Raw genomic sequence first — 22,172 nt, 5'->3', positions numbered from 1 at the left:
TAGAAGTAGTCTTGCCATATTTGACAATTACACACAAATTCTAATGGCATGTCTTCCTCAGAAAGCTGACTTTCAAGAGGCTATATGGGATAAGGAAAGACCAATGGCACTGGAATTTTACAGACCTGGGTACATTCCCGTTTTATCACATGTAACTATGAAACCTTTGGCAAGTTACTTACTACCTCTGAGTCTGTTTCTTCCTCAGTAAAGTGAGATTACTAATGTACATAAATTCCTGCATAATCCTTTATTGATAGGTATTATTTCTGTCCCTTTACAAGTCTCAGGCCCAGAGGAATTTACCAGTCTGTGTAAGATGTGGCTATTGCAGGCTTGGCAATGCTCTGTTTGCATGTTGCCAGTTAAGGTAGCAGATGCTGTTTCTTCAGATTGTATCACTTTGCCCTTTCTCCCCAACTCTGACATTAACCAGCACAGGTATAAGTCAGGACAGCCCTGGAGCATGCACTGCACAGCCACAGGGCTCCCAGAATGTTGTAACTTTTATGTAGCAGGGTTTTGTTTCTCTACAGATCAAGATTGTTGTCTTCCATGGTGTCTGTTCCCAAGGAAGCCCCACACATTCATCCCATACGCATTCACACACACACACACACACACACTAACTGGAAAATGCGAGGGAAACATGGATGGCTAGATGAATGAGCAATCCTTCCAGCTATCAGATATATTTCTGAATATTCAAAGTCAGAAGCTTGAGCTCCAACTGAACTAATGCACTTGACACAGACGATTGCATGCTATTTTAATAAGAGTAACACTGTTATTGCTCCTAACTAAATAGAAGTCCATTTGGCCTTTTCACGTCTAAGATATTTGCTTTCCCGCTAAGGCATTCACTTAGTTATAAATTATAGGTAAAATTACAGTGGGTTGAAGGAATAGCTTAAAATAGGATTTTAATCAATGTTAGAACCGAGGTGTAGAAGATTCTGATGATTGGCGTGTATTTTTTATTTTTATTTTTATTTTATTTTATTTTATTTAGATGAACTCTCACTCTATAGCCCAAGCTGGAGTGCAGTGGTGCCATCTCGGCTCACTGCAACCTCCATCTCTGGGGCTCAAGCAATTCTCGTGCCTCAGTCTCTCAAGTAGCTGGGGCTACACGTACGCGCCACTGTGCCCAGCTAATTTTTTGTATTTTAGTAGAGACAGGGTTTTGCCATGTTGCCCAGGGTGGTCTCGAACTCCTGAGCTCAGGTGATCTGCCCACCTCGGCCTCCCAAAGTGCTGGGATTATAGGCGTGAGCTACCACGCCTGGCCTGGCATGTATTATGTATCTTTGTATTCAGACCTGTAATTCTCTTAATTTTAAGGAAAAATAAACTCTGTGCTAAATAAGAAGCTTTGGTCATCTAACTGAACATAAATGTACAGCGTAGATTTCGATTTTCACCATGTAATTGCTTGTTAAATGAAGTTGGCATTCCAGATGAAATCAATGTGTCCATGAGCCGAAAACCCAGAGCTTGGGGTTTCAAATGAAAATTTAATATAGACAAAAAGAGGGAATTTTTGATACCCATCTTTTCGAACAGATGCATATATAGAAAGAAATTGGCAACAGAGAGAGAGAGAGAGAGAGAGAGAGAGAGAGAGAGAGAGAGAATCAGAGAATGAAGAAATTTGTCTTTAGTTTCCATGGGTCGAAAGAAGAAATGAACGTTTACATACCACCCGAACCGGAATTGAAATAGAAATAGTGTGGAGAATCCATTCTCAGGATGGCTCTTCGAAAACATTTTAAATAAAAAATACTTCCTACCTGTTGGTAGTTAAAACCCTTTTCTAATTTATTTGTTCTAATAATGTACGACCTAAGTTCCGTATTATCCCAGCATGAGACTGTGGAATGCAAAATGACTTCTTATTGGAAAGGATAATGACAATGATGATAACATTATGCCTACCTGTTTTTAAGACTAAAGTATTCCTAAATCAAATGACTTTTGGCTGGGGTCTATTCAGAATATTTTGTAAATATCAAAAATGAAAAATTATTGCAGTTATGCAAACGTCCCAAGATTAAGTTTATCCTCTTCAATTTCGATTATTACACTCACTGAAAAACTGAATGACTCCTTTTAGATTCCTTAGAAAGATATAATTATCAAAACTCCTTAAGTGAATGAATAGATTCTTTTTCCAAATAAGGATATTTACCCACAGAAATTTTTTTCAGTTTTTGCTTTCTTCTGACTTGGTTTAAATATTGTATTTATAAAGGTAACACAGCCATCTAGTGGACAGATACTTGATAGCTGATTATTTTACTTGAGTTTAAGTTCATGAAACAAAAGCTTAAGCCAAATGAAATACTTGTTTCATGACACACGGCACATGATTACAAAATGCGGGGTGAGCCTTTAGAGGGGCAACATGGGGTATTTTTAGGCAAGTGTTTTATAACATTTCCAGACACAAATTTCTAACCACTGTCCCCATCCCCACACACCTCACTCAAAACCGTACTCTATTATAAAAATGTAGAAATCAAAGAGGTGAAGTTCAAATCATAGGTTTAACATGGAGTTTCTATGTGTCTGAAATGTTGTATGTTATGTGGTTACCAGCCCATCCTCTGGTGTCTTTTTGGCTTGAGGTTTTAGTTTTTTGGGGGAGTGGGTAGTCTTTTGTAAGCGAAACATCAGTTCTATTCTCCTTTCCTTGTTGCCCTCTCCCCAAGTTATCTTTGCTAATGAAAGAAAGTCATACTTCCTGGGACGGCCCCCCTCAGCCATAGCAACACCCTGTCTGCAGTCATTAGCGGTGTTACTTTTGTCCTTCCTCTTTCACTCTTTGCTGTCAAAACCTTCCATAACAACTCCTTTTTGTTCATCTCAAACTCCAGGGAATTGAGAAGTTACTCTTCATCAAATTCTACTGCAAACTCGGGCGTCTGGGCAACAGCTCCTATGGAGTGATAGCTGTGGGATGACGCCTTAGAGAGGGCATTTATACTCAATGCACTGGATTGTACTAGGAGGTTTATTTTTCCAAACCTTAAAGAAAAATCATTTGTATAAACAATTGCAATACCACAATTAACTCTTCTATGTAAAGAGAAATGGCATTGCAGAGTGAAAATGAGTCTGAGACAGGAAGTCAGAAGATGTGAGTCCCAATCCTAGTTCTAATAAATTTGAGTTGTGGGTCCTGTGTAAGTCAACCCCGATAACTGTTTCCTTGTAAATGAAACAAGAATGACTAATAACAACTCCCCTGTTTACCTTCAAGGACCGTTGTGAGGAGGAAGTGACAAGGTAATGTATAAGGTTTTGTAATAATGGCAAAGGAAAAGTCTCTATTTACTCAGGTGGAAATAAAAAGCTCTTTGGTAAATTTGGAATCGGAATTTTAATGTGCAGCCAACTTGCCCTTCCATTCAACTACGCATCTGTAATAATATGTGCCTTTTTGTCACAAGCTTTTATTTTTTGTTTTACATCCTTATGAAGTAGGTCGTTGCCATTACTCCCATTATGAATGGTGAAAGCAAAGCATGGAAAGCTTACACCATCCTAAAGGAGGTGTATTCTACATTTGGAGTCCACCTCATCGTTTTCTTGGATAACACATACTTTGCTGCCTGTTTTAATCTCCTGGTCCAGCCCTGCAACATCTGATATGTCCATTCTGGTCTACATTTGTATCGTGCCCCTGCATGCTTTTATCCCCGCTCTGAATGAGATTGCCTTTGTCCAGGTCTCCATCTGGCAAACAACTGCCCATTTTCAACCCAATTTAATCATTACCTCTTCTGTGAAGCCTTTCTCAATTCTCTTATGGAAAAGCACAGGTACCATCAAGGATGTCTAAGAAACCCCATATGCACAATTCTATCTGAGTTCTTATCACAATGCCGTCTGAGCTCCTCAGTAGCAGAGCCTTTGTCTTTTTCATCTTGTATGTCCAACCCAGGGAACGTTGCATGAGCCAGTATTTCTTACACATTAGTAAAGTATTGCTAACTCCTGTAGTATTTACTGTGATATCTTGAATGCTAAAATGAAATATTTAAAGAATAATCTACCAACTCATTTTCAGAGCGTGAAGGATGTTGATTTCATTTTTGCACCGGGAACTTTGAGGTAGAAGCTGTTAAATAAAAAGAAAAGATTGATATCACAATGTGAGACTATTTCAATATTGAATAGACTGCTTTTACCAGAGACAGTAGTTCTCTCTTGGAGCCTTGATGTCACTCTGTATGAAATTTAGACATCTTATTGATTCTTCAGTTTAATTTTTCTGTAAATATATGTGGTTTCCTGACCAGCCTCTATCCCAGAGTTACCATGGCGACTGGTAAGTTTTCATCTTCTTTGCAACCATTTTAGCAGTTTTTCTTAAGAACCAATTGTTTTCCTTACAATAGAAGACTGTCTTCCAAAACAGACCCTGCGCATATCCATGATGACAGATCAGTAGATAAACTCTATAATTGGCAGCAGGTAATGTTTTGTCTCACCCCACTATCCATACTCCCCTGTAAACAGACGAACAATCCACCCCCGTAGAGAGGGGGCACATTTTCTTAAGTTCTGAAATGTCCCAAGTGTTTTTCCTCCCTTTTCAAAGTCACTATTTAAAAAATCTCTAATGGGATTGTAAATGCTTCTTTTAATATATTTGGCCAAGGATATTGGCACTTTTCTTCCATAAAGTATTTAAGGTTTGATCAGGACCCCCACTGTGTATGCGTTTAGTTCTCTTTGTGGCTTTTATTGCTTAAAACGTAGAAATGTTAGTTTTAAATGTTACATATATAAAAGTCGGTGGGGGGGGGAGTGTCTCTTCTTGGAGAGAGATGGGCTAAAAAAGAAAAAAAAAGACCTGTAATCCCAGCACTTTGGGAGGCTGAAGTGGGCGGATCATAAGGGCAGGAGTTCAAGACCAGCCTGACTAACAGGGTGAAACCCCGTCTCTACTAAAAATACAAAAATTAGCTGGACGTGGTGGTGGGCGCCTGTAATCCTAGCTACTCAGGAAGCTGAGGCTGGAGAACGCTTGAACCCGGGAGGTGGAGCTTGCAGTGAGCCGAGATCGTGCCATTGCACTCCAGCCTGGGCAACAGAGCAAGACTCCGTCTTAAAGAAAGAAAAAAAGTGTCTCTGTGGGACCCTCAAAACTGTTGATCTGGCATGTTCCTTTTAGGGCTGTCCTCAAACACATATAACATATATACGTTGATCTAGAGCAAATATTTCCAGTGAATTATTACCTTAAAAAAAACACACACTACTTGGAGCAGAACCAAGTAGGACAGACATTAGTCAGTAGCAATACAGTCAAACTGTTAGTATCAATCCCTTGTCTATTTTCTCCATTTCTCTTTAACTTAAAATGATATTTTCAGCAGTTCTTGATAACTGAAACCTTGCAACCCATTTTTTAAGACCAGTAGTAAAGGACAGTTAATAAAAAGAACAACTTGTCTGTTGCTGAAGTTCAATTTCTTTCTACAGGGCAAGACTGTGGCCAATATTAGATCAAGAGCTTCACAAACAGTGAACAGTTAAACATTTACTGAATGTCTGTTATAAGTAGTTTTAGTCCAAATATGTGCCCATATTTTACCATCTGTAGAAATGAAAGATGTAAACTCAACCTAATATTTTGTAATGATGGCTCTAATATGGTAGCATTTGGGATGTTTGTAAATATCACAGAAACAGATAGAAGAGCCAGAATTCATGTTCAGAAACTCGTGATTCATGCCTGTGGACTCCAGATTTGTCACTCTACAGCAAAGGCACAACGGAGAACAAATTTCTCAAAGATGTTTAATGAAGTGAAGGATACCTGAATCTTGTGTACTGCCTTCTGTGGGACACTGTGTGGAAATGTAATAAAAATAAACTCAAGGAGTTTGTTGTTTAAGCAGAGAATGAGAGCTCTTTTGCTAGTTGTGTTATAGTGCCTTAATATATCTCTGCACACACACACAAGCTCAATAAAGCTTGGCAGAATGAGTGTCAATTTCCTATTTTAAAAAGAGTTGAATAAAATTTACCAAAAAATTGTACATTTTAGATATACAGGAAGTTTTATAGAATATTGTCAGCAGTGTATCCACATCACGCACAGCAGTGTACCCCTCATCCACTTTTCCCATCATTACTGGAAATACATTGAATTCCAGAGAAGAACTCTTTCTTACTCATTAGTGAATCTCCTCTAAAATACTTCTCTGGCCTATTTGTATAGCGACATGGAGGATTGAGGTTTCCTAGGCTATCTAAAGCCACAAACATAGTCACAGCATTCACATGCAGATACCTCCAAAATTAGGCACTCTCTCTGAATTCCTCCCCAAAACTACACTACGCTGAAGGCTCTGCTGTCTCTAACCCTGGAACTGCTGCCTCCCGCAGGGGTCTAAGGGTCTGTGCAGCGGTTCCCAGGGACCATCCACTCTAGTTTCTGCTCCCCAGAATCCTTTGGGCTACATTACCTTTCCCTCCATGGTTCTATACCAATAAACCTGCCCCTGTCCCTAGAAATGGGGAGAGGCAAACTCACTGTATTTCGCTATGAAATCCTATGTTTCCTGTGTCCTTTTCCTGACTACAGAATCCTTTTCAATTCCTACTGGGTTCTCTTTTTTCCAGTAAGTCTGCTCTCTCAGGTCAGTTTTCCTATCTAGCCTCACTTTCTGTTGTCAGAAATTATTCCCTTTGCTCCATTCGCTCCATCCTCATGCTTGCACTTGAGAATGAAAGAATGAATTAAGGAGACATTGTCTTGGTTTCTCCTATCGGACTTTCCAGATTGAGAATAACTGCTTGTTGGGCACCTCTTCCTAAACATTTTTAGGAACTTTCTTTCCACACCAATGATGTTTAGTGACCCTTCTTTGCATTCACATAGTAAGTGGTCTATGACCTCAGGGTCTCTCAGCAGCCATGGTTCATTGTAGGCACTCAGAAATACAGGGTTGTTGAACGGAGTAGGCTCCCAATTCCAACTATACCACCTAGTTAGTGTTCAGTTTTGGGCCAACCTCCCAGATGGGTCTGCACCTCACTTTGCTCTTCTGTAAAATGGGGATAATAGTATTAATGGTAAAAGAATGGTGCCCAGCACATAACGGGCACTAGAAAATCATCATTTCCATTGCCTGTTATTTTGAGTAAGTTAAAGAAGGAACAAATGAGAGATGTTGTCTGAACTTCTTGTGCTCTCTGCCAGGCTCTTAAGCTCCTCGGCTTCTAGACAGATGGATCAGTTGGCTAATGTAGGAGCTTAAATTTTCCCGAGCCACTGACTCCCTACCCTGCTTCTTAGTATCTCCCATGACCTCACCTGTTATTTCTAGTCTACACCTAGAATTTTGGATGTTCCGCCCTAAAGCATTGCTACGCTTTAGGGAGCAATTGTCATTGGACAATTCTTATTTTTATTCTTGTTCTGGGCAATTAAAACCTTCGGCATTATCCTCTGTCCTCTATGATGCTATAATATTCCCAAACCTATGCCACACAGACACAGGCTCCTCCCACCCAATGCTCACCTGTTCCAAATGCTTAGTTACGGGTCTGTCCCTTTCAAGACATTGGAGATTGGTTTACTGGGGTGAAAGGGCAAAAACAAAGTCAAATATAAATCCAGTAGCTTGATTTTAGCAATTGAAGGAATGATATTATCAGTAACAATAACTTGGTCTGTAAGGAAGGATGATGTAAATTTAGGAAAATCTGTATTAGATTCTGACACATTGTATCTTCTTAGCTCTCAATCGGGGAAAATTAATGGAAAACAGACTATGAATAGAATTAACCAAAAATCAAAATGACATTTTGTTTAAAGAGTAAGGTAATTATGTGTGTGTGTGTGTGTGTGTGTATAAAAGCATTTAATCATATATCTCAGAAATATTAAGTAATTCAGATTATGTAAGGATGAAGTCAGAATGTTTAACAATATCCACTTTTAAGAGTCTGGTGTACTTTATAATTTTATTTAAAAATTGTTCTCTTCCCTTTGACATGGATTTGCCCATCATTTAAAAATGGTATTGCTCTTTTATACCTTAAATATTCTCACATAGTTGAATATAGGATCTCCTGTGAAATGTTTCTCCGGAAAAATTTATTCTTTTCTTCAACTGGTTGAGTTTCCCTTGACAAAATTAAAATGTTCTGCTACATTACAGCCTCACTGTTAGGAATGAAGAAAGAGGGGAAAATGCGGGAAGACCTACACACACCACAAAAATGGAGAGTATCCAGGTCCTAGAGGAATGGTGAGTGTGAGAACCATATAGCTATTGTTTCTTGTATTTACATGCCATTTACATCCACTGTGTGCCGAAGTATTACCCCTTGCTTCATGGTACTCTTCAAAATGATTTTGGGAAGTGAATGCAAATTCAGTCTGGAAGACCTTATTTTGTCATTGCAGTTGCTTTTCAGCAATTTTTCTATTAGCTATGTTAAGTTATTGGCTAAAACATGGTCTGAATTTACTTTTCTCTTTAAAAAAAAATAAATAGTGTCATATGAATTAGCACCCAAAATTGTCCTAATTCATTACTTCTCATTTCTGAGAATTTAAGTTTTTCTCTTTATAAAAGAAGTGTCTAAACACAGACACAAATGATATGGAATGTCCAAGTGAGTCATTCCAAGTGAGGAGGGGCACCCAGCCGGCTCCTGGTTCCTTTTCCACCAGAGCAGACTCTCCCCATGTGTTTCCTCCCAAATGAGGCACCTATGAACTAAAATCAAAATATAAATAGTCCAGTCATATAATTATAAGTGCTTTCTTTTTCTGCTTTTTATGAGAAGGTTTTAATAATGATGCTTCATGGTAATTTTTAAGCTCTTTAAAATTAAAAATTGTTTTAAGTGAATGAGGAAGTGCAGACATTATGGAATAGTAACGATCTATTTGAAATACCTGGTTAAAAAGTTAAATATATGTATATATAAATATATATAAAGGTATATATATGAATATATAGAAAGATAAATATATATACGAATATATATAAGATATATATATGAATATATATTAAGATAAATATATATTTATATATATATGAATATACTTCTTTGGCCAAATGTCTTTTAGGTTGGAGAATTATTAAATAGATCATTGAATAGGAAAGAAAGATCAGAATCATTTTAACCATAAGACTCTCCAAGCTTCTCTCTTCTACTTCTTTAATGTGTAAGCAAGTGGATTAATTACTGGTGGTTTCTGCAGTCACCTAGTCACTAAAAAATCTGTACATCATTTTAAATTCTCCAGTGTCAATGTCATTATAGAAACACTCTGCTTCCAACTGTGATAGCTCCATTCATGACTAACAATTTGTACATAGAAAAACTTTTCGTAGAAAAAAATCTTTTTTCTAGAGACAGGATCTCACTTTGTTGCCTAACCAGGAGTGCAATGGGATGATCATGGTCACTGTAACCTCAAGCTCCTGACTCAAGTGATTCTCCTGCCTCAACTCCCAAGTAACTGGTACTACGGGCACATGCCACCACACCCAGCTAATTTAAAATTTTTCTTTTTTGCAGAGACAGGATGTTGCTATGTTTCCCAGGCTGACCTCAAACTCCTGGCCTCAAGAGATCCTCCCACCTCAGCCTCCCAAAGCACTAGGATTATGGGCATGAACCGCCATGCCCAGCAGAAAAATTATTAAAGTTTAGGAAAATATGTGACAAGTGCACACAGTGTTTTCTTATTTTAAATCAAGTGACAAATGAAAAAAATGGCCACCAGAGATGAGAAAAAAAAACCTGTATCTTATGGCTGGAAAATTGAAATCCTGAATAGAAGCAAAGAAAAAATTCATTTTGTCCTTAGTCGCTTACAGACTGTTTCTATCAACTTTCAATGTATTGATAAAGTCTGAACATTTCCAAGCTTCATTAGGAATGCGTGACTGCATGCATGTTATGCATAGCCCCCTTGCTGTTTGAATGCTTGGCCCCCTACATGCCTCTTATGCCTGTGTGAATTTTTGTCAAAACCCAGAAATAACTGACCTAGTCCTGGCAGATACGTATTTGCCAGATCAGGCTGGACTGAGTGGCAAAGTACTGACCACTAGATGGCAGCAAATTGATAGAATTTCTATCTGCTCCTCTCCTTACCTGGTCTAGCATTCACCGGTCACAAAGCTCCCTTTGATCATGGCCCTGTTCTGTTTCTGCAGCCAAAACCCCACTGCAGAGGAAGTCTTGTCCTGGTCTCAAAATTTTGACAAGATGATGAAGGCCCCAGCAGGAAGAAACCTTTTCAGAGAGTTCCTCCGAACAGAATACAGCGAGGAGAACCTACTTTTCTGGCTTGCCTGTGAAGACTTAAAGAAGGAGCAGAACAAAAAAGTAATCGAAGAAAAGGCTAGGATGATATATGAAGATTACATTTCTATACTCTCACCAAAAGAGGTAAAAATCTGGAAAACATTGAGTTGGGCTTCCTAAGACCAAGGATAACCTTCAAGGGATGGCTGTCCACATTGTGTAGGGCATGGGGTGTGGAGACGGTAGAAGACTTCACTGGGTAGATAATCCAGCTTCTAGTGAGATAATTTCCCTGAGCACATGGGTGAAGGCTAGGTTTCCCTACTATGCTTTAACTGTTTATCTCGAGCTGACTTGTGTGGTAGTTCACTTGCTTTTCAGAACTAACACTAAGGAGCCTGCTTAAACACAATTTGCTGTGACAAACGAAAATGGAAAGAGAGAATGTATTTTAGGGCGGTATTTCCCAAAGCATGACCCCTAGATCATGTGAATAAGAATCCCCTGGGGCATTTGTTTAAAAAACAAATTCTTAAGGCCTAACCAGAACTTCTGAATCTGCATTTTTGGAAATAGGGCTCAGAAATCTGTACTTTTAACAAGTTTTCCACATACATACTGGTTGGAAAACCTCTGGTATAGGGACTCAAAAAAAAAATCTGACATGTTTGATGATGTTTATGATTGAATCTTTACAGAAATGAAAAATGAGCCTTGATGACCACTAATATTCTTAGGTGGGAAATGGAAATTATTTTACTCATTCTAGATTATCTGTTATTGAAAGTGCAAGCATCTTTCCCGTTGCCAGAATGTACCTAATCAATAAGCAATACTTCTAGCAACCAAAGAGCACTTTTCCATGGACTTTTTAAAGCTTAATTTGTTCTTGAGAAATGTTCCAGCTAACAGAGTTAAAAGCATTTGGTGAAGGAATGGTTGATAGTGTGTCCAGGTCCTTGGAGCCCTGAGTGATAGAGCTCCAGAGGGATTGAAAGTGAGAACACAGAGGTTCCTAGAATGTCTTCTCTTTTCCATACCAGCCTCCTATTGTCTGTTTTGTTTCTCCTAAACAACTGTGATTTTCACCTTTGCATTTAAATAGCATGCCCCTCTCTTGTGCACCTGAACATTTATGGGCTGCAGTCATCTGTTCCTCCTCCAATACTTGGCGTGGTTCCAGGCTGCCTTGCACTTCTTGCTTTGAGATCTGTAAAAGGAATTAGTGTCTATTTTATTAATCTCTAAGTTTGGAGTGCTACATAAACTATTTCACTTCTAATAAGATATAGAGTACCTAAATTATTTAGTTTTTTTTTTTAATTAGTTAGGTTAAAATGCCATTGGTATTCCACAGTGCTCCAGGACTATTGCCTGTACGAAATGAGAAACCCTCTAGAATTAGATGTACAAAGGATTGAGTTATTTTTTAATTTCCTACATGAACCTGAAAAATGTATTCATAAAAACAAGGTGGGGAGAATTTAATAAATGTAATACAATGTAACATCAGTAATAAATGTGTAGCCTCAACGCATTTGTTACTGATGTCACACGGTATTTCTAACACTGGTATAATTCTGCATCCTAAAACTATATTCTTCAGGCTTCTGGCCTGCCTTGAATTTTAGCATCTAAACAACTCTATTTGTATTTTATCAGAATAATAATTTTTTGCTAACTTTTGTTATTTTAAAGATATTGCATATAGCAAATAAACCAGACGATCCAAATGTGCCCAAATATGTGCTGCTTTTGCCTTTAATTATACAAAATGAGAGTCCTGGGGAAGATTATCTAGCCCATTTCTGCCCCCAAAGTATGTAAGATGTGACATCTTAAAGTGATAGTTGTCTGGATTACTTCATCCACTCCTTTGTGCTATATCTGTATCATCTTAAAATGATGAATGTTCCATTCTTTTTCAGTGTTAGGATAAAAAATATTCTCCATACTATGTACATATAATTCCCTTATTTTTACAGTTTCTGTTATTTAATGTTTAGTTTTTTATGTAAAACATTTTCTTATTATCCACACAGCCCCTGATTTTCTGATGTCACTGATTGATGGAGCTTTGTAAAATACTTAATTTTTTCTCTTTGAGTCATATTTAGAGTTACAGTAGTGATTATTGAAACATAAACTAGTGCATTTCCATTGTTTTTGCTAAAGTAACAGAGGTTTGTTTTCATCTTTTTTTTTTTTTTTTTTTTTTTTTTGAGGCAGAGTCTCACTGTGTCACCCAGGCTGTAGTGCAGTGATGCAATCTCAGCTCACTACAGCCTCCACCTCCTGGGTTCAAGCGAATCTCCTGCCTCAGCCTCCCAAGTAGCTGGGATTACAGGCACCCACCAACACACCCAGCTAATTCCTTTATTTTTAGTGGTGACAGGGTTTCACCATGTTGGCCAGGCTGCTCTCAAACTCCTGACCTACCTGCCTCAGCCTCCCAAAGTGCTGGGATTACAGGAGTGAACCACTGCGCCTGGCCATTTTCACCTAATTTCTTTCTTTTGAACACAAGTTTCACCAGAAAGTCACTAAAATCTCATTTCCTGATCAAGAACGTGACCTTTCCAGAATTACATACACTAATGTTTACTGTCTTAACCATATTTATTCTCTCCTTTATGTTTCCTAATACCCGTATTTTGGCCATTACCTGTTCTTTAATATCCTCAAACTATCACAGAGAGAAAGAGACAGAGACAGAGGTGAAATTCAAATTGTTCTAATTTTGCTGACTTGTAATTAACTCTTGATATAGAAATTAATAGACCATTGAAGTGCCATTGTTTAGCCAGCTGATTTCTATCCTGTCAACAGAGTAATTAAATTTGATCCTTGTTTAATGGCAAAAACAAATAAGCAAAAGTAGATCTTTTCAGTTATAAAAGATAACTGTTAAAAAGCTATGTTTTAAACCAAGGTATCATGTTCATTGACTCGACTCATTGATATACTCAGTGCATGGCATGCACTTTCTAGTTATTCTGGAGCCCTTTCAATCTATTATATACCTCACTGAACTTCCTGTGCAAAAAGTCATCCATTTCTAATCAGCTATAATACATTACTAACTTATGACGTCGAGTTATCACTCTTCAGATTTTGTTTTCTGACATTGGAGAGAGCACATGTCAGATTGAGAGAGCCCTGATTATACAGGAATTAGCGCATTCGACTAATATTCAGGTGCACAGGATTTTAATCCTGCCTTTGCTACATCCCAGTTCTGTGGCCTGGGATGAATCACTTTACCTTTCTGAGTCTCAACATTCAGTTCATTTGTTTGCAAAAATGACAATAAAAAAAAGCACAGAAACTAATAAACCAAATGCGTAATGGCAACTGTAAGGCTATGAAGCTATTGAAAAGGTCTGTTAGGCCGCTCTGGGCTTTCTACCTCTGAAATTCTATACATGTTTCTATTTATTCAGAGTATTTGTGCTACTACTTCTTCCTCTCCACCTAATGGCATAGCTTGTCCGTCATGGTCCTCCTTACTGCTGTCCCCACACTGAACCTCAGAATCTATTTAAACACAGTACTCAAGGCAGTTAATACCAATCTGAGTTCCTATTTCTCATTTTGGGGCTAGACAATCTGGGCTTTCTACCTCTGAAATTCTATGCATGTTTCTACTTATTCAGAATATTTTTAAAGAACATGAACATTTGCATCATTATAAAATGGTAATGACTAAAAATTGTGATGATTTTACTATTAAACAGAAAGCCATTTTTCTTCACTAGACTTTCATTTTACCTTAATTTGATTGAGTGTTGTGTTCCTCTTTGTTAAATACAGAAAAACAACTACATTTAAAAAATTACTTATATATAGATAACTTTTTCCCTTAATGAAACTATTGAAGTCAATGTGCTAAAATTTACATTACCTTAAGAACATGTTTTATGCATTTGTAGTAATTTGAGCATTATGTTATAAAATAAGAAATATCATCGGGCACAGTGGCTCACGCCTGTAATCCCAGCACTTTGGGAGGCCAAGACGGGTGGATCACGAGGTCAGGCATTCGAGACCAGCCTGGCCAACATAGTGAAACCCCATCTCTACTAAAAATACAAAACATTAGCCGGGCATGGTGGCAGGTGCCTGCAATCTCAGCTACTTGGGAGGCTGAGGCAAGAGAATCACTTGAACCTGGGAGGCGGAGGTTGCAGTGAGCCAAGGTCGTGCCACTGCACTACAGCCTGGGCAGAAGTGCGAGACTCTGTCTCAAAATACATGTATTTAAAAAAAAAAAAAGATATTTGCAATTAGGAGGTGATATAACTTCTGTTCTTGGTATAGTGTACATTTTATGAAGGAAAAGGCCAAACTAAAAAAAAAACAAAAACAAAAAGAAAACCTAGAAATTTAAGCATTTGTTTTAAAAAGTAAATTTTTTGAAAGTGATGTCTTCAAGAGCAAAACACATGAAGATAATAAAGAGGCCTTTAAGTCTAATAGTAGACTTGCTCCACGTAGCAGATTTTGGTGGCAGCTTATATTTATTATTGAAAAGATGTGTTAGGCCAATCTTGCATTGCTATGAAGAAATACATGAAACTGGGTAATTTATAAAGAAAAGAGGTTTAACTGGCTCACAGTTCTGTAGGCTTCACAGGAAGCATGGTGCTGGCATCAGCTCAGCTTCTAAAGAAGCCTCAGGAAGCTTATAATCATGGTGTAAGATGAAGGGGGAGCAAGCACATCACATGGGCAAAGCAGGAGCAAGGGGTGGGGAGGGGCCACTCACTTTTAAATAGGCAGATCTCGCAAAAATTCACTCACTATCATAGGGACAGCACCAAGAAGATGGTGCTAAACCATTCATGAGAAATCTGCCCCCAGGAACCAGTCATCTCCCACCAGACCCCATCTCCAACACTGGAGATTACATTTCAACCTGTGATTAGGGTGGAAACCAACATCCAAAGTATATCAAAAGACAAACCTAGCAAAATAAATAACTTGAATAAAAAATATATGTAAAGGCTCTTATCAACTGTAAATAGCATTAAGCTACTGAAAAAAGAAATAATTATAAATCCTTCAACAAATGTAAGACATTTATCTGAATTGAAGAAAACTATGGTCCAGTTATGTAGAAATCTGCCTAGTGATGGCGTTGTCATTACCGGGACTATAAACTGGACCTGTCACTTACCGTCTGTGAGCCACTTAGTAGCTCACTTTAGTGCGCTGGAACCTCCACGTCGTAGTGTTATGAATGAAGGCATGGATGGAGAAAGCCTAAAAACCCACGAAATCTGTTACGTTCAAGCTCTGGGGAACGGTAATTGTAATAGTAGTAGGAGTTTGCTTTTTCTGATTTTTCTAAATTCCCAGTTACCATCTGAGAGAAAAGAATAATAGACCTATTTAAACACCAGAATTATCTAAAAAATAATGCTTATGTGATAGACAGGCAGATTCTGTGTGTCCATGTAGATATGTCTTTAAGTGAAATTTTGTGAATTTAGCACATTCAATGATTTAATTCAGTTTTCCTAAACAGAACTCACTTGACTGTATTTTCCTAAATGTATTTTTCATGCACGCATATTATCATTGAAAAAATATTTATTGACTGCTTACTATGAGCCAAGCACTGGGCTAGATATTGGGGATATGATGATAAACAAGAGATACTGGCCAATCCCTTAATGGAGCTTACATTTCAGAAAGACAGACAAATCTTGTTGAAACAAGTAACTAAAAATTGTGATGGGCTGGAGATTGAATTAGATGGAATAGAAGTGGTCAGGAAAGGTCACTCTGAGAGGTAAAATTCAAGTTGATGCAAAAGCCAAACACATTGGGTTTGATCAAGATGATGTCATAATTATGATCAATTATTATTACTTTACATTAGCTTCATTATTGGCACAGTGGTCTTACATGTATTATTACAGTCTGAGTCTCACAGCAATCTTTCAGCCACGAGGACAGATGGTACCACTTTAAAGCAAAAGAAACTGATTCTCAAAGAGGTAAAATGAATGTTTGAGCACATTAGAAATATATCTGGTAGAGATAGAATGCTAGCCCAAGATCTTCTGATTCCAAATGTGGTGCTTTTCCAACTACACCATGCTGATTAGTTCTTCCATTGCCTATTATTTTCTTCCTGTTGTTACCGTAGATTTCTATAAACCCAACCGTAGAACTTCACACATGATGAGAAATAGCAACCTTAACCACAGGCCTGAACCCTCCCCCTAGACGAGCAGGATATCCTCTCCTATTATCCAGACACCACCAAGAATATTACATTACAGTTTACCCTGCCAATCATCTTTGTTCGAAGAGATAAATTCAAACAAAATAAAACATGACTAAATGTACACAAAGCAAAAATTTATTAAAATTGATAGGAGGATCACATATTCTTTCGATTTATAAAATTTAACGTAGGAATACCAAATTTAGTTCAAATTAAAAACAGAAAAGAAAATTTCCAGTGGTAGATGTTATCATTGGTAAAATTTGATATGGACTTATAAAGGGAAAAAATTAATCAGAATTTTACTTGGAAAGGAATTCTAAATAAAGAAACTTCAGTAACAGTAAAAATAAGAGAGATAAATGGAGAAAACACTTGGTTGTGATACATGAAAAACATTGTTCAGGGAATTAAATAACGTTAAGAAGGGTTCTCTATGGAAAAAAAGACTTTCAGTGAAAATTCATCATTCTTGTATATTTATGCCAAAAATGTCCATAGGATCAAATTTTCCCTTGCATCTTGATGACTAGAATTAAAAGGCAGGGTCAAAAGTTGGTGTACTCCCTTTCAGCAATGCTAGCCTACCTTCATATCCTCCTTCAATGAATAGGAAATCTAGTAAGATTAACTAGAGTATATGACTCAGTTTAGCCCAGATTTTCCCAAGCCACACTAACAAGATTTCTCTGTCTTCATTCTCCTCGCTTTACCTCCATACTCTTGTTGAACAGTTCACTCTCATGACTATTGCTTGCAAGTCCCTTGCTTTTCTGCCTCCCTGTCTCCTACTCCCTGTGGGAATGAATGCTTCCAAGTTCACGGAGACCTATTGCAAAGTCACTTGTGTCTTTAAAACTTCAGTTGCTATGTCTCAACATTGCCGGACTTTTCAGTACTGCTAGAACTGCCAGTTAAATGCGGTCAAACCTATCATGCTGTCTTGTGTCCTGTCTCACAATGGTGGTGCTATTGTGCTATAAATTCTGTTATTGCTGGAATGCACTCTTCCCCCCACACCACCTCGGTAAGAGTCTATGTGGCCTGAGTTAAGAGGAGACGTGCATTGCCTGAGGATAGCTCTTATCTTGTGCTACTCAACTTTCTCTTCCCTTAGGATGAGTTCTATGCAGGAAATTCCTCAGTCCCTCATGCAATGGAGCCCAGATAAGATGGCTTTAGAAGCCATCCAGACACACCTGAATCCTAGGGTGACTGTGGCCCAGGCCCAACTGGGATCCACCACCAATACCTTGTATTATAGATGATCCACATTCTGAAGCACAAAGATGCTACAAGATGAAACAATAGATTGTTATCCCCATGGGGCTTATCCTTATTATTTGACCTCGCTACACTTCTTTTGACTGATCGACAGCCTTTTCAGGCAAACAACCTGCTATTAAGGTAAATATTTTATTCTTTAAATAGTAATAACAAATGCATTTTCATTATAGATTACTAAATATTGAACTGTATGACGTTACAATATTTCACTACTGCCTTTAGCTTGCAAAATTAAAAATTAAACAATGAGGACATAAGACATTTAATAGTTTGTTATTTTATTTGTCTTAAGATAATATAAGTCCATCTACTGAGAAGAAAGTTTTACACTACATTTAATGATACTATTATTTAAGAAGTAAATGACCCCCTTTTTTTAAATCACTAATGTAAAGTTTCCTGCTCTGTTGAAACAAAAAGTTCTCAAGTTTGAAAGAAAGCACCATTTCTAAAAACAGATGTGTTTGGTAAGATTTTACCTTACCATAACATGATGTTTCAGAATAAGATAAATCAGTTTATCTCAGTTTAAACTCCAGTGTCAGCATTTCCCTCTGGCATATAAATGCAAAAATACATTTTTAGATAAAATAAAAACGTTGGAGAAAAATATTCTGTACTTTTAAAAATTACTTTGTACTTGATAGTGACCTCATGTGGTAATAACAGAAAATAAAAATTGAACAATTCATTTCCAGAACATTTTTATTTTTAAAGAATTCCCAACAAAGACAAATGTGTAGTTCAGCCAAGTAATGTTTTTTAGGCTTGCTTCAGCAGGACTGCAGGTTCAGTTACAGACAACCGCAATAAAGCAAATATCACAAAACAAGTCGCACAAATATTTTGGCTTCCCAATGCATATAAAAGATATGCTTGGCCAGGCACGGTGGCTCACGCCTGTAATCCCAGCACTTTGGGAGGCCGAGGGGGGCGGATCACAAGGTCAGGAGATCGAGACCGTCCTGGCTAACAAGGAGAAACCCCCCTCTCTATTAAAAATACAAAAAATTAGCCGGGCTTAGTGGTGCCTGTAGTCCCAGCTACTCAGGAGACTGAGGCAGGAGAATGGCCTGAACCCGGGAGGCAGAGCTTGCAGTGAGCCGAGATCGCGCCACTGCACTCCAGCCTGGCGACAGAGCAAGATTCCGCCTCAAAAAAAAAAAAAGATACGCTTATACTATACTGTAGTCATAGTATAAACAATACTTAGCAATAGCATAAAAACAGCATTATGTCTTAAAAATGTGCATACCTTTATTTTAAAATTCCTTATTGATAAAAACTGCTAACAATCATCTGAGCTTTGAGAGAGTCATAATCTTTTTGCTGGTGGAGGAAGGGTCTTGCTTCGACATTGATGGCTGCTGCCTCATGAGGCTGGTATTGCCGAAGGTTGGGGTAGCTGTGGCAATTTATTCAAATAAGACAACAATGAAGTTTGCCACATCGATTGACTTCCTTTCATAGAAGGTATCTCTATAGCATGTAGTGCTTTTTGGTAGCATTTTACCCACAGAAGAGCCTCTTTCAAAATAGGAGTCAATCCTCTCAAACGCTGCTGCTGCTTTATCAACTAAGTTTATGTAATCTAAATCCTTTGTTGTCATTTCAACAATGTTCACAGCATCTTCGCCAGAAATAGATTCCATCTCAAGAAACTGCTTTCTTTGCTCATCTATAAGAAGCAAGTCCTCATTCTTTAGAGTTTTATCATGAAATTGGAGCAATCAGTCCTATCCTCAGGCTCCACTTCTAATTCTAGCTCTATCACCATTTCCACCACATCTGCAGTTAGTTCCTCCCCTGAAGTCTTGAACTCCTCAAAATCATCCAGGAGGGTTGGAATCAGCTTTTTCTAAATTCCTGGTAATGTTGATATTTTGACCTCCTTTGATGAATCACAAATGTTCTTAATGACGGCCGAGCGCGGTGGCTCACGCCTGTAATCCCAGCACTTTGGGAGGCTGAGGCGGGCGGATCACGAGGTCAGGAGTTTGAGACCATCCTGGCCAACACGGTGAAACCCCGTCTCTACTAAAAAATATGAAAAATTAACCGGGCGAGGTGGCGGGCGCCTGTAGTCCCAGCTACTCAGGAGGCTGAGGTAGGAGAATGGCGGGAACCCGGGAGGCAGAGCTAGCAGTGAGCTGAGATCGCCGCCACTGCACTCCAGCCTGGGCAACAGAGCGAGACTCCGTCTCAAAAAAAAAAAAAAATGTTCTTAATGACTAGAATGGTGAATTCTTTCCAGAAGGTTTTTCATTTGCTTTGCTTGGTTCCATCAGAGGTATCAATCACTATGGCAGTGATAGCCTTATGAAATGTATTTCTTTTTTTTTTTTTTTTGAGACAGAGTCTGGCTCTGTCACCCAGGCTGGAGTGCAGTGACATGGTCTTGGCTCACTGCAAGCTCCGCGTCCCATCGGGTGCACGCCATTCTCCTACCTCAGACCCCCAAGTAGCTGGGACTACAGGCACCCGCCACCATGCCCAGCTAATTTTTGGTATTTTTAGTAAATACGGGGTTTCACCATGTTAGCCAGGATGGTCTCAATCTCCTGGCCTCGTGATCCACCCGCCTCAGCCTCCCAAAGTGCTGAGATTACAGGCCTGAGCCACCGCACCTGGCCTCTGAAATGTATTTCTTAAATAATACTTGGAAGTTGAAATTACTTCTTGATCCACGGGCTGCAGAATGGATGTTGTGTTAGGCATGAAAACAATACTAATTTCCTTGTGCATCTTCATCAAAGCTCTTGGATGACGAGAAGCATTGTCAATGAGCGGTAAAACTTTCAAAGGAATCTTTTTTCTTTGAGCAGTAGGGCTTGACAGTGGGCTTAAAACATCCAGCAAGACATGCTTTAAACAGATGTGCTGTCATCTAGGCTTTGTTGTTCCATTTATAGTTCACAGGCAGAGTAGATTTAGCATAATTCTTAAGGGCCCTAGGATTTACAGGATGGTGAATAAGCATTCATTTCAGTTTAAAGTTACCACTTAGTATTAGCCCTTAACAACAGAGTCAGCCTGTCCTTGAATCTTTGAAATCAGGCATTGACTTCTCTCTAGCTCTGAAAGTCCTAGATGGCATCTTCTTCCAATATAAGGCTGTTTTGTCTATATTGAAAACCTACTGTTTAGTGTAGCCACCTCTATCAATTATCTTAGCTAGATCTTCTGAATAAATTACTGCAGCTTCTACGTCAGCCATTTGCTGCTTCACCTTGAAGTTTTATGTTATGCAGATGACTTCTTTCCCTAAACCTCATGAACCAACCTCTGTGAGCGTAAAACTTTTCTTACACAGCTTCCTCACCTCTCTCAGTCTTCACAGAATTGAAGAGAGTTAGGACCTTGGCTCTGGATTAGGTTTTGGTTTAAGGAAACGTTGTGACTTGTTTGATCTTCTGTCCAGGCCACTCAGACTTTTTAAATTTCAGCAACAGGCTGTTTTGCTTTCTTACTCACACGTTCACTGGAGTAGCACTTTTAATTTCCTTTGAGAACATTTCCTTTGCATTCACAACTTGGTTAACTTTCAAAAGAGGCCTAGCTTTTGGCCAGTCTCTGCTTTCGACATGCCTTCCTCACTAAGTTTAACCATTTCTAGCTTTTTATTTAATGTGACAGATGTGTGAATCTTCCTTTCACTTAAACACTTAGAGGCCACTGGCAGGTTATTAATTGGCCTAATTTCAATATTGTTTTCTCCGTGGGAAATAGGGAGGCCTGAGGAGAGGGAAAAAGATGTGGGAATGGCAGGTCAGTGGAACAGTCAGTATTCACACCATAGTCATCAATTAAGAATTAACTAAGTCTTATATGGGCATGGTTCATGGCCTCCTAAAACAATTGCAAGAGTAACATCAAAGGTCACCTTAAAATATATAATAATGATGAAAATTGTGAAATATTATGGGAACTACCAAAATGTGACACAGAGACACAAAGTGAGCACATGGTATTGGAAAAATGGTGCCAGTCGACTTGCTTGACACAGGATCGCCACAAGCCTTCAATCTGTAGCAAACACAGTATCTGCGAAAAACAATAAAGGGAAGCGCAGTAAAATGAGATGTCCCCATATGAGTTGGTCTGGCTAAACCACAGAAATGTAGTCCGGATTGCCATCTCCCAACAAATCTAGTAGCCATCCCTGGGGTGTAGCAAATCAACCCAATTCCATGTGGTCTACTGAGCTCAGGAACCTGGGGACACTAGATGGAATAGGAGAGGCTTCAGTAAGAGACTGTATTAGTTCCCAGACTTAGTCCAAACAGTGGTGGGAAAAGAAGCCAGAACTAAAAGGCATGTGCAGAATGCTTATGACAACGTGTTTAAATAT

The 22,172-nt window shown here is 38.5% G+C and overlaps 1 protein-coding gene across 2 annotated transcripts in view; it reads left to right on the top strand.

The window, feature by feature from the left end:
- RGS17 (regulator of G protein signaling 17) overlaps positions 1-22,172 on the top strand; it is a 125,990-nt gene that overhangs the window by 95,170 nt on the left and 8,648 nt on the right. For both annotated transcript variants that reach the window (XM_015137102.3, XM_078001235.1), the window contains exons 3-4: positions 8,187-8,276; positions 10,206-10,440. In XM_015137102.3, coding sequence (XP_014992588.1) covers positions 8,187-8,276; positions 10,206-10,440 — 325 coding nt within the window. The remainder of the gene's footprint in view (positions 1-8,186; positions 8,277-10,205; positions 10,441-22,172) is intronic.

This window comes from Macaca mulatta, chromosome 4 (genome assembly GCF_049350105.2).
Source record: "Macaca mulatta isolate MMU2019108-1 chromosome 4, T2T-MMU8v2.0, whole genome shotgun sequence".
NCBI lineage: Eukaryota > Metazoa > Chordata > Mammalia > Primates > Cercopithecidae > Macaca > Macaca mulatta.
This window is presented reverse-complemented; position numbering and strand designations above follow the sequence as displayed.